The sequence below is a fragment of the Benincasa hispida genome, chromosome 11, assembly GCF_027475165.1.
Source record: "Benincasa hispida cultivar pf3 chromosome 11, pf3_genome.v1.1, whole genome shotgun sequence".
Taxonomy (NCBI): Eukaryota; Viridiplantae; Streptophyta; class Magnoliopsida; order Cucurbitales; family Cucurbitaceae; genus Benincasa; species Benincasa hispida.
The window spans coordinates 84,484,413-84,496,445 of record NC_143488.1 but is presented as its reverse complement, the minus strand read 5'-3'; the positions used below and the strand labels follow the sequence as shown (position 1 = coordinate 84,496,445).

Sequence of the window (12,033 nt, the reverse complement as noted above, 5' to 3'; positions counted from 1 at the left end):
TAGTTTGTTAAGGCCCCTTGAAATTTGGGTTTGTATAAGAATTGTTTATATGTTGTTGTTGTAGAACCCTATTGATGTTGAGTATGTTTAAAGTTTTAGTTCTTTAGTGAATGTGTGTTTATGTTCAGGGTTTCCTAAACAGGATAAGCAAGTTAGGTTGGCAGTAAGTACCACAAAAGGGTTGGTAACTGCTACACTCATATCTTCTTCCAGGTTAATAGGATAGTCTGGGTGGGGGCGTGACACCCGCCCCTTCCCGATCTTGCCCCTTCCCAGTCCCGGTCGGGCGCCCAGTCCCCTTCCCAATCCTGTCTCTTCTCACTCGACGCCCGTTTTTCTGTTTTTTGGCCTGGTCTCGACACCCGGGCCAAAAAACAGTGGCATTCTTCCCCATTTCCACACAGTCCAACCCCTTCCTTGTCCTGCCTCTTCCTAGTTTCGGTCGGACGCCCAATCTTGCCTCATCTTTTCCCAGTCTCTCTCCAATCTCGTCTTTTCATTAGCCCCGCCTGGTCACGTACCCGGTCACTCTCGTATGAAGCCTGATCGGGTACCCCTCCCTTACACCCATAGTGATCGGTCAAATCTCATGTCGCACCGGCTGGTCTAATGTTGGGCGCCAATTATCCCCTCCCCCCTCCGCCCTCATCTTACCATTAGCCCCGCCCGGTCACATACCCGGTCACCCTTGTATGAAGCCCAACTAGGTAGAGACCGATTTTCGTTAAAAATGGCCCAACTTTTTTGGAAAAAAAGTTAATTTTAGGCCAGCAAATTATTCAGAAAACGGCAACCATGATGTTCTAAGGAAAAAAATTAGCATTCAACATAGATCTAACATAGATTTAAAGCAAACATTTTATAGCATCTAAGATAAACTAACATTGAGTGAAAAAAAATGAAGATCTATACCTGATTAGATAAAAAATCCAAAATAATCTTCAAATGAAAAGGAAGATGGCAGGAAAATCTGACATGTAGTCGAAACTGAGTGAGGAAATAGAAGGAAGGCCAAACGGGTAGGTGTGGGAGGGAGGATTTGTGACTTTTGAAATGTTTAAGGGCATTACAGTAATTGTTAGATAAAAAAAAAATAATGTTTTTAAAAGGGATCTAATTGCAAAACTCTAAATAGGACATTTTTGTCAATTACCTCTAAAACATGGGTACCCTTAGGGCCTAAATCTATAACTCAATAAGGGATATACAAAGGAGGTTTTCAATGTAAATTTTAGTAATGTGGGATTCTCAAAAGGTTTATTATTCATTTATTTAAAATTTTTCACCATCTAAACTTAATTCAACTATTGAAAATCAAAAGGTTCATGATCCAAATTCACGCTCTTGATTTAAACTTAAAAGGAATGATATGATCGGTGAGGAAAGGAAGGCTATTTCTCCACCGACAGAAATTGAGTTATTCTTCTTCCCAGATCAATCTGTATTTTGTATTTATTGAAGACTACAAACAACTATTGCTATTGTTATATAAAATTACACAAATTTCTTTGTTTCATTTCATCATTCATCTTCATGGCTTCATGGATCGAATAATACCAATTTTTTCTTTTAATTTGACACATGTCGGACAAACAGACAACAGAAATTTTCTCTGTTTTCAGTTTTTTCCATCACCAGCAAACTTCCCCCATACTCGCTCGCAACGATTCTGTAGAGATTAGAGATTACCCTTTTTCTTTTCTTTTCTTTTTCCTTCCCTCAGAGATCCCAAAAGGGAAATGCCTTTGATCCCATTGCAGCTCAGTTGAGAGCTTCCCTTCCAAATCCACCCACCCTTTGAACCACAATCCATAATCAAATTAGAAATTGAAGAAAGCCCAATACAAATGGCCTCCAATCAGCAGACCCTTTTCGTATTATCCCTTGTAATCTTTTGGTATTCATCTAACATTGGTGTTCTTCTTTTGAACAAGTTTTTGCTCTCCAATTTTGGCTTCAGATTCCCAATCTTCCTCACAATGTGCCATATGTCCGCCTGCGCCATTCTCAGCTACTTCTCCATTGTTGTTTTCAAGGTTGTCCCTATCCAGATGCTTAAGTCCAGGTCCCAATTCCTTAAAATCGCCACGCTCAGCCTTGTTTTTTGTGGCTCTGTCGTCGGTGGCAATGTTTCCCTTCGCTACCTTGCTGTATCCTTCAATCAAGCGGTCGGTGCGACGACGCCGTTTTTCACCGCTCTCTTTGCCTATTTGATGACCCTTAAGAGGGAGGCTTGGGTCACTTATGCTGCTCTTGTTCCTGTTGTTGCTGGGGTTGTCATCGCCAGTGGGGTATGTTTGAGTTTTTTCTTGGACTACTTCTAATTCTCTTTTGTGTTTATCTATTTTGTGCATCTTTTGGTTGCATATGTACAAAGAAATATTAAGATTCCTTTATGGATTAATATAATGCTGGATATTGTCTTCCACATTGTGAGGATCATCAAATAGGCAAAGAAAAAACTCTTTGTACAAATAATATGGATAGGGACAACCTTGAAAACAACAATGGAGAAGTAGCTGAGAATGGCGCAGGCGGACATATGGCACATTGTGAGGAAGATTGGGAATCTGAAGCCATAATTGGAGAGCAAAAACTTGTTCAAAAGAAGAACACCAATGTTAGATGAATACCAAAAGATTACAAGGGTCATATTATTTGCTGTTCATCTAACATTGGTGTTCTTCTGGTATTATTATCCCTTGTAATCTTTTGGTATTCATCTAACATTGGTGTTCTTCTTTTGAACAAGTTTTTGCTCTCCAATTATGGCTTCAGATTCCCAATCTTCCTCACAATGTACCATATGTCCGCCTGCGCCATTCTCAGCTACTTCTCCATTGTTGTTTTCAAGGTTGTCCCTATCCATATTATTTATGGATTAATATAATGCTGGATATTGCATATGTACTAATATAATGCTGGATGCAAAGCCTCATATTATTTGCTGCACGGAATAATTTCAATATTTAGGAATGGGATCCCAAATCTTAAATGCCATCAGTACTCATTGATTGGTTCAAGCTATGATATTGTCTTCCACTTTCAAATAGGCCATTTATGAATCATTAGTTATAAACATATCAAAGTTAACGTTTATCAGGGCAGGCTCAAATTAGCCTGTTCAGTGTGTTTGTGACCTTGAGGGGGATAGTTTATGGGGTTTATTAGAGAAGAATAGAGGATCAGCCTTCAAACTAGCAGATTGCTGAGACAAAGCCTTTACCTGTTTGACTGTAGTAGTTCGCATTTGAGCGTTCTATTCAGAATACTGTTCCTACAAATAAATTGATTTTTTTTTACATGCTTATATTATAATAATGTATTTTTGTTCTATTTTCTTTATGGAGTCGTAAGACTTTCTATGGGTGATGGCAGGGTGAGCCGGGTTTTCACTTGTTTGGATTTATTATGTGCATCAGTGCAACTGCTGCAAGGGCATTCAAGTCTGTTCTTCAGGGTATCCTATTGTCTTCTGAAGGGTAATTGTAATTGTCAGAAACTACCTTTCTTTTTCCTCTCGATAAATTTTCTATTGTCAAACTATTCCCCCAATTTCATAGAAATACCATATAAGAATTCAAATCTTTGAAGAATCCCCCTCCCACGTTTGATAATTAAATTAGATTGATCTTACTTTTTTCTCGAGGAACATGTTAATGTGCAAGAGTCAAGCTTGCATGGAGTTGACTCATAAGTAAGAAAAAATGAAAAATGTGAAACACTGACGTGCAATTGATGTTATAGACCAATATGTTTCCTTGAGTAGTTTGTGTGTTTATTAGTTTAGTATTCTATGTTCATAGTTATCATTTAAATGCTACAAATTCATACGTAGGATGGGATAAATTTTTCTCTGTGTATAACAAAGCCCATGTCCTAAGAGGCCTACATCCTCCATCCTTATGGACGTTGCTTTTGTTGCATCATAAAGTTTCTGCTCCTTCTTCTGCAGAACTTTGTCACCTTCGTCAGTTCATCTAGCTGTTTCTTCACTTTCTAAGTGACAAAATTATATGCTTATTGTCTGTTGATTGTTGGCAGGGAAAAGTTGAACTCAATGAATTTGCTGCTCTATATGTCCCCAATTGCAGTTCTGGCCTTGTTACCTGTAGCACTTATTATGGAACCAAATGTTTGGGATGTTACCTTAGCACTTGGAAGGGACCATAGATTCATGTGGCTTCTTCTTTTATTGAATTCAGTTATGGCTTATTCTGCAAATCTGTTGAATTTCTTGGTTACTAAACATACCAGCGCACTGACACTTCAAGTAAGATATCTTCTTGATCTTCTTCTCTTGTTATTTGGTTCAAGGATATCCATAAGCCCATATTACTTAGTTTTCATTACATCAGTTCTCCCAGAAATCCATGAAGAGATCTCATTGAATTTGATTGATCATGCCACTTCTTAATTTTATGTTCGTTTTTCCTTTCTTCAAAAGGAAAAAATTAGAAACGACTTTTATTGTAAGAGATTAGAGAGGTGGTTTTTTGGGAAGAACAGGGACAAGGTTCGTTGTATGGGTGTGTTTTTTTCTGTAATCCTTTCTCCATTAGAGTTGGGCCATTGTTAAGGATGATATTAAAGGGTTTTTAGGAAACACTTTTCTTTTTTTTTAATAAAACAACCATTTTCATAAAAAAGAACGAAAGAATACAAGGACATTCAAAAAACCAAGCCTACAAAAAGAGAACCGCACTAAAGAAAAGGAGTCTAATCAAACAAAACAGTACTTTGAGTGGGGAAACCTAAACTTGACTGGAACTTATAGATGTCTTATCTCCAAGAAGAGTGACATAAAGGATGACAGACTATAGCCTTTAAACTTGTCAGATGATTTTTTTTTTCTGCGAATCAAAAAATATTAGACCGAAAAACTCAGAAGATATAGTGACTTGCTGGAAAAATCTCATCAATATGTTGCGAGAAGGATCGCTTCCATAGAATTATTAAAGATTCTATTCTCCAAAACTTCAATTTTTACTTTTTTAAGAAAGGAAGCTTAGACACTTTTTCCTTCTGTTTTGGGTGCGTCGTTGATGTTTGAAAAGTTGCAAATAGTGAAAAAGGACATCCCCTCAACCTGAGAAATTACAGATCCACATTATTGTTATCATTATTATTTTTGTTCAATTTTTTAGAAGAAAACAAAACTATCATTGATATTTGAAAAGTTACAATATGAGATAAAAGTTTCATCCTCAAATTATGAAAAACTAAAACATTGTAAGAATGCCCACCTACTAAAAATATTCACATCAATGCCTCCTTTGGTATCTCTAGCCAGGAAGGAGTTAAATAATTTTGAGGATTTGCATGGATCTTCTACAGATTATTAACTAGGGATTTGCCTAGTGGTAAATAAGAGAACATCCCCTTGATAAAGTGCTAAGAGGTTATGCGTTCAATCTATGGCGGACCACCTGCCTAGGATTTAATATCCTACGAGTTTCCTTGACACCCAAATGTTGTAGGACAGACTGGATATCCCATGAGGTTAGTCGAAGTGCACGTAAGTTGGTCCGGACACTCACGGATATCAAAAAAAAAGATTGTTAACTAGGGATTTGTGTAGATTTTGTTTGATAACAAGGTTTTTTTTCTTCATTTCCTATTTGACTCTGGAAAGAGCTTTGGTGAAATTATCAAAGCTTACAAACTTGGAGGAGTTTTGATGAATGACAGTGGGATTACTCCTTTGACAACTTTTTCATTGATAAACATCTGCCAATCTCAACTTGCTTTGTGTGGTGGACAGAATTTCTTGCAAAGTTTGTGGCAGCTTAATTTTCACATATCATCTTATGGTATTCTCTGTAGGAATCTTCAAATCCATTAAAACTCATGCTGATGACATTCCTTCACATTTGCTTTGCAAAACAATTGATTTTTTTTTGCTTTGGTAAATTATGAGGTTGCCTCAAACATATGTACAATAGCCAAAAGTGGATCTTCAATACGTTAATAGATCCTACCCAATCAACATTAGAAAATAATCCAATACTTTTAGTATTCTTTTCAAAGAAGATACCTTGACTTGGGTTATTTTTAGATATTTGATATTGTGTAGACAACATTCATATAAACTTTAGTAGGACTATTCATGAATAGACTTATTAAGGGGCACTCAAAAGTGTTGTTGCCAACAGTCCAATCAATAGTGCCTGCAAGGCATCCAACCCCCTTCCTATTGATTCATATCAAACACAAACATGTAAGTTAAAATCTCTAACAAAATAAAAAAAACTCGATCATAAACTGCAGAGTGGAAGAATGTAGAAGCTTTTATGAAAGTTTGGTCCCTTGCTAGGTTCTATGTTTCTCTTTGGATGTCATTATAAATTTCTCATTTTAATTATACTTTTGGTTTTATTTGGCTCGATTGAACTCCCTTTCTTTAGTGAGAATCCCCATTTTTTTGGGCTTAATGTTTTTTTTCTTTGTGATGCCCTTGTATTCCTTCACTTTTTTTCCTCAATAAAAGTGGTTCATCAAAAAGACAATGTAGAAGCTTTTTTTGGATGTTGACAAATGGGCATGAGAAGGAGCATGGTTCTGTAGGAGATCCTTTACTACCTTTTGTAAAACCTTGGGATGCCACCTCTTCTTTCTTTTGCTTTTCTATCAAAGGCTCTTTTTAGTAGAATGAATCCGACTAATGTTCGCCCTCCTGTAAATCTTCTTTGGGAGGTGGATGGTTAGAGGGTATTGAAGAAAGGTGGGAGAGTATTAGATTTATGATAAAACCTAAGTCCCTCAAACTGAAGCTGGAAAAATAGAATGGGAAGATGTTTAGGGACCTAAGTATCCAAAAACAGGAAATCATTTCTAGGATCAGGGATTCCAAGATTCCAGGAAATCATCTTTAGGGACCTTAAAATCCAAAAAGAGGGTTCATCTATTCTCAAGATTCCTAGGTCAATTAAGGTAAAATAGAAAAAATTAAGATTCCAAGGTCGAGGAGGGAGGTGGATCTCGTACTCTCATTTAGCAAATTGGAGCATGGTGTCGAAACTCGTGGATGGTGGTCTGTGTATAGGAAATTCGGGCAGCAAAAACATGGGCCTCCTCTTCAATTAGTTCTGGTCATCAGAACATCAACTTCAAGTTTTGTGGGAGTTACTGTAAGTATGTGTTTCGTTCCAATAACCAAAATTGTCGCTTAGTTTCTAAGAGCACCTTTTGGAACTTGTGGAAAATGATCCCTCTCTTCCTTTGGGATTCTGCTCATCTATCACCTTTTCTACGGGAAATATAGGTAGAGTCTAGTTCTGAGAGAATTTCTTGGCTTCATTTAGAGTTCCCCTTTGTGCTTCTCTGTTCTTTGCTCTCATCAAAAGACTTTTGGTCTTTTGTTTGTAGGGAGAAACAACCTCCGTTGATTTTCAATCTAGCCTTTCCTTGAAGGAGAGATTAAGGAGTTAGCTTCCGTTTGTCTTTACTTCAGCGGATTGTTCTATCATTCTTTCTTTGGTATATAGAGATAGACCAACATTTATGGCCTACTAGGCCATCTGGATCTCTCTTCTAACTCTTTATTTCTTTTGATTGACTCCGCTTTTTACTTTTTTCCATACTTGTTTCTTCTCATTCAATTCTTTGCTTGGTTGGTTGCCTTAGGAAGGATTAATGCCATTGACGTTCTACAGAAAGTATTCTCTTATGTCTTTGGCTCAACTTTGCGTGTTCTGTTCTGTGTAGGAATTGAGTAGAGAGGATCTTAATCATTTTAGCTCTGCTGCTTTTACCACTAGTTTGTTGTTTATTATGGGAGAGTTTTAGTTCAGCATTTGTGCATATCAAGCAGTCACAAGACGATGAAGGATGATCTCCCTTTTTCCCGGAGGGGACATGCTTTCTACTTAGCTGGTTTTATCGATGTCATATGGTTTCTTTTGTTGATTCCTTCCCCAAGGAAGTCTGTAAAAAGCTTCTTCAAAGCATTGGAGAGAGATCATGGATGGAGAGATTGGAGAGGATAGCATCTATAAGAGTGAGGTGCCGTCCTTTTCATATAAAAAGTTTTCCGTTTGGGAGCTCGTTGTCAGTTCTCTGAATAATATAGGAGCCCAACAAGAAGAGTCAATGTGGATTGTGTCATTAAAGGAAGCCTTTTGCTAGGCCAGATTTTAAAGCGGGTTGTTCGATGTGAGTCCTCACAACATTTGATACACAATTATTTGGGTTTGCCACATAATTGATATTGGGACCGAATGCTTCCTCAAAGATAGGGATAGTGTTTCAATACATTGTTTATTTACTGCTTTTAAGAGGGGAGAAAATTGTTAATTCTGTATATTATTGAATAAATCAGATTACATAATCAACCTTTTACAAGGTGAATAAATAGAAATCAATAAACCACTAAAGGGAAATACATAAATGGAAAACACTCAAAAAGGAAAATAGTAATGGAAAATAATAATTAGTAATAAACCCCGATTTCCTTCTAATACCCTCTCTCAAACTCAAGGTGGTAGAATGACGAACAACTTGAGTTTATGAAGAAAACTTCTGAAATAAATCAGCAGATCTGGGATGGAAATAGAAACCCCCGAAGAATGACTTGTTAGCCCCTCGCGTCAGTGTCAACATCCTTAGCAAGATGAGCTGACGACTGGACTGGCTTGTTCTTTCCAAGGGATGGGGTTGGGATGTATAAAAACCTTTTTTTTTAGTATACCCGGGAACAACTCCTAGGTCAATTAAGGATCAAATGTTGGAAAGAACAGATATTTCTCGTTCAACGAGTTTCAAAGAACACAAGGATTTTCAGCCCCTTGCTCTAACCAGCTGAGTTACCTGAACCACAAAGTAGGCTGGAAACATAAACCTACGAAGAACGGAAACAAACTTCTGGGTTAGACACATAAATCCACAGATGCAAAGTGAACCAAACAATCAAATAAACCAAATCAAATGAGCCAAGGAATAAAACTGAACCAAAACTTGGCTAATTAAATCGAACTGGGCTTGAACCAAACCAAATCTTGCCTTGTCTTACTAAATTAAACCAAACCAAATAAACTGAACCAAATACTAACTGAAAAGAAATTGGTCTAACAAACTGATTTGAGTGAATTACTTCACTAACTAAACCAATGTTTCGTGAAACCTTTCGTACGGCAGAGACCCACACGATGATTTGAGAAACCCACGGCGAAACTGAAGCAAACTGGAATAGAGGGATTTGGGCTGAGAGGAAACACCCGCGTGCGATTGGGCCGAAGGTGCACGGTTGGGCTCTGAGCATGGTGGCGATGGATGTGGTCAGTGATATGGACAATTGGAGCTGAGTGAACGTGTGATAAATCTAGACTGGTTGAGTGGGCGGCAGACCTGAATGCACGCGACAGGCGACGGAGCAAGGGAAAATGCAATCAAATTGGCCTAGTTGAAGGCATGCAGCAGATCTGAGATTGGTTTTGAGAGCAGTGCAGATCTGAACGAACAAAAAACCACTGGCAATCGATGGCAGGATTTGAAACGGACAACAGCAGCCTTTGCGACAGCAAAGGACTACAGATCTACAGATCTGATCTGTTGGTGAGAACTTCTGATTGGCGCAAGCAGGGAGATGGTGCGGAATAACTATACTAAAACCCTAATGGGCAACTGGTCTGCCTCCGTCGGAGAACGGACAGGACTTTAGCGGCTAAGGTTTAATGAGACAAAATCTAATGCTCTGATACCATGTTGATTTTGTATATTATTGAATAAATCAAAGTACATAATCAACCTTTTACAAGGTGAATAAATAGACATTAATAAACTACTAAAGGAAAATACATAAATGGAAAAGACCCAAAAAGGAAAATAATAATGGAAATTAATAATTAGTCATAAACCCTAATTTCCTTTTAACAAAATAACAATGTCATGGATGATTGATAAAGAGACTTACCTCCTTGATTGAAGCCCTTTTTCAAGTCTTAATATTTTTGTAATTTGCAACAATAATGAAATAGAATGGTGATATTGGGTTCCATTATTGAATACCTGTAAGAGCTCTCCCTTTTAAGTTTGCCTTTGATAATAATGGAGAAAATAGCACTAGATATACAAACCCAAATCTACACTCTACTGCCGGCCAAAGCCTTTGGCATGATGCACTCATTTTAGTTTTCTGTGTAGTTTTAATTCTTCAACTAGTCAATTTTAGCTAGATAGGATAAGGACACGTAGAATTATCGAATGTGTTTTACTTTAAAGAAAATAATTGGTCAAAACTGCTTCTACCTATATTTTCTTATATAGTTTTTCGCATTTTGACAACACAATTGAAATCTAGTTAAATTTTAAATGTGCTTATAACGCATGTAATTTTAAAGATATGATGTGATTCAAACATAGATAATTATTTTTAGTTAATAAAAAGGAGAACTTAATGTTAAATGTGTATACTACATGGAATTGAAAAGAATTTAAAAACCAACATAAATAAAAACTGCATCTCTTTTTTATTTTTTACCGGGTTTCCATAAATAATTTGAAATAAAATTAGTATTCCAAATTCAATGAACCTACATCACATTCCTTGATACCCGTTAGCATGTAACACTATTCATTTCAAAGCCATAAATCAGTTTGAATGAGAAGCTTTCCATGAGAGATGCGTTTCTAACTGCTGCAATCTGTTGAGAATTCTTTATGAAGTTTTAACAGTTGTTCATTCTCATAATCTTCTTCCAAAAAAATCCTTTCTTATCAGGTGTTGGGGAATGCAAAAGGAGCAGTCGCGGTTGTTATCTCCATTCTTCTATTTAGAAACCCTGTCACAGTCATCGGAATTGGTGGTTACACAATAACAGTTCTCGGAGTCGTTGCATATGGAGAAGCGAAGCGGAGGTATAGATAATTGAATGTGTATGGAGAAAGCGAGGTATGGAATCATCACCTTGAAGATGATATGTTCTTATTTTGTGATGATCAGAAAAATGTGAAGAAGAGTTGGAGATTGTTAATTAGAATCATAGGAAAGACGGTTGAGTAATAATTCTTTTTGTTCTATTCATTTGTGTTCCACGTTATCTTTTGTAGAAGATATTGTCCCTTGTTCATTATCAAGTAAGCTGAATTTTCATCACTCCATCATGAAGAATATATAGTTCAGATTTGATTGATCTCTGTAGAAAGCTGTTTGTTGCATGGGATTGAAACCCCATCTTACTTTTCATTCCCACCTTTTGTCTAAAATCTGTCTACTCTTTCTCTTTTTTTAACTAAATTTCAAAGGCAGTTGCAAATATAGTAACCACTCAAAAAAAAATAAATAAATAAATAAATATAACCCAATAAAAAATATTGTAGATATATAAAAATGTAGATTCAGTTTTCAAAGTTTATTGGTGATAGACTATATTATTGATTAGCGATAGTCAGTGAAAAAGTATATTTTTTATAATTTTTCATTTTTGTTATTTTTAAAAATATTTTCTAAAATTGTAAATCTAAGGTATGTCAATAGAAATTCTTAAGCAGGAAAATGGTGCAAATATCATTTTGGTGGCTTCAAAATTTGTATACTTTACTGAGAAATATTCATATTAACATGTTTTTACCTTTTAACGTCATTTAGTGTGTTCGACTTAAAATAATTCTATGTTGGGTGATCTTGTAATATTTTTATGAAACATGTCAATGTGGACAAAACATGTTTAAAGGATCTTTGTTGGTTTATGGCGACTATTTTTATTCTTGTAAGCTATTTGAGACAATTAATTAATATAACTAATGCTAAAACCTAAATTAGGCCATTGATATCAAACTAATTGAATGAGAAAAACGGCATATCAAAACGTAACAAAAAAGAAATACAATATTCACCAATCGAACAAATGATATCCATCATACACGATAAAGTCATGGTATATCAATTGGATAAATGATATACTTTATAAACTTATTTTATATAACAAATGTAAAGTATATAAGTTGATTGATATACTAAATATAAAGTCTATTAGATATATCTATTAGTGCACAAATAAGAGTAAATTTAGAATAATAATTAAAAAAAAAAATTAA

General features: G+C 36.0%; 1 protein-coding gene and 1 long non-coding RNA gene across 2 annotated transcripts; one reads left to right on the top strand and one right to left on the bottom strand.

The window, feature by feature from the left end:
* The first annotated feature begins 1,388 nt into the window (after nt 1-1,388).
* On the top strand, nt 1,389-11,092 carry LOC120091646 (UDP-URONIC ACID TRANSPORTER 1). The gene is made up of 4 exons (XM_039049748.2): nt 1,389-2,291; nt 3,379-3,482; nt 4,045-4,273; nt 10,718-11,092. Exons 1-4 carry the CDS (start codon nt 1,848-1,850, stop codon nt 10,862-10,864), a joined length of 924 nt encoding a protein of 307 aa, XP_038905676.2. The 5' UTR covers nt 1,389-1,847; the 3' UTR covers nt 10,865-11,092.
* On the bottom strand, nt 8,289-10,115 carry LOC120091647 (uncharacterized). The gene is made up of 2 exons (XR_005485766.2): nt 9,911-10,115; nt 8,289-8,839 (listed from the first exon to the last, which is right to left on the bottom strand). It is a non-coding gene; the product is annotated as an uncharacterized LOC120091647 (long non-coding RNA).
* Nucleotides 11,093-12,033: the final 941 nt, after the last annotated feature.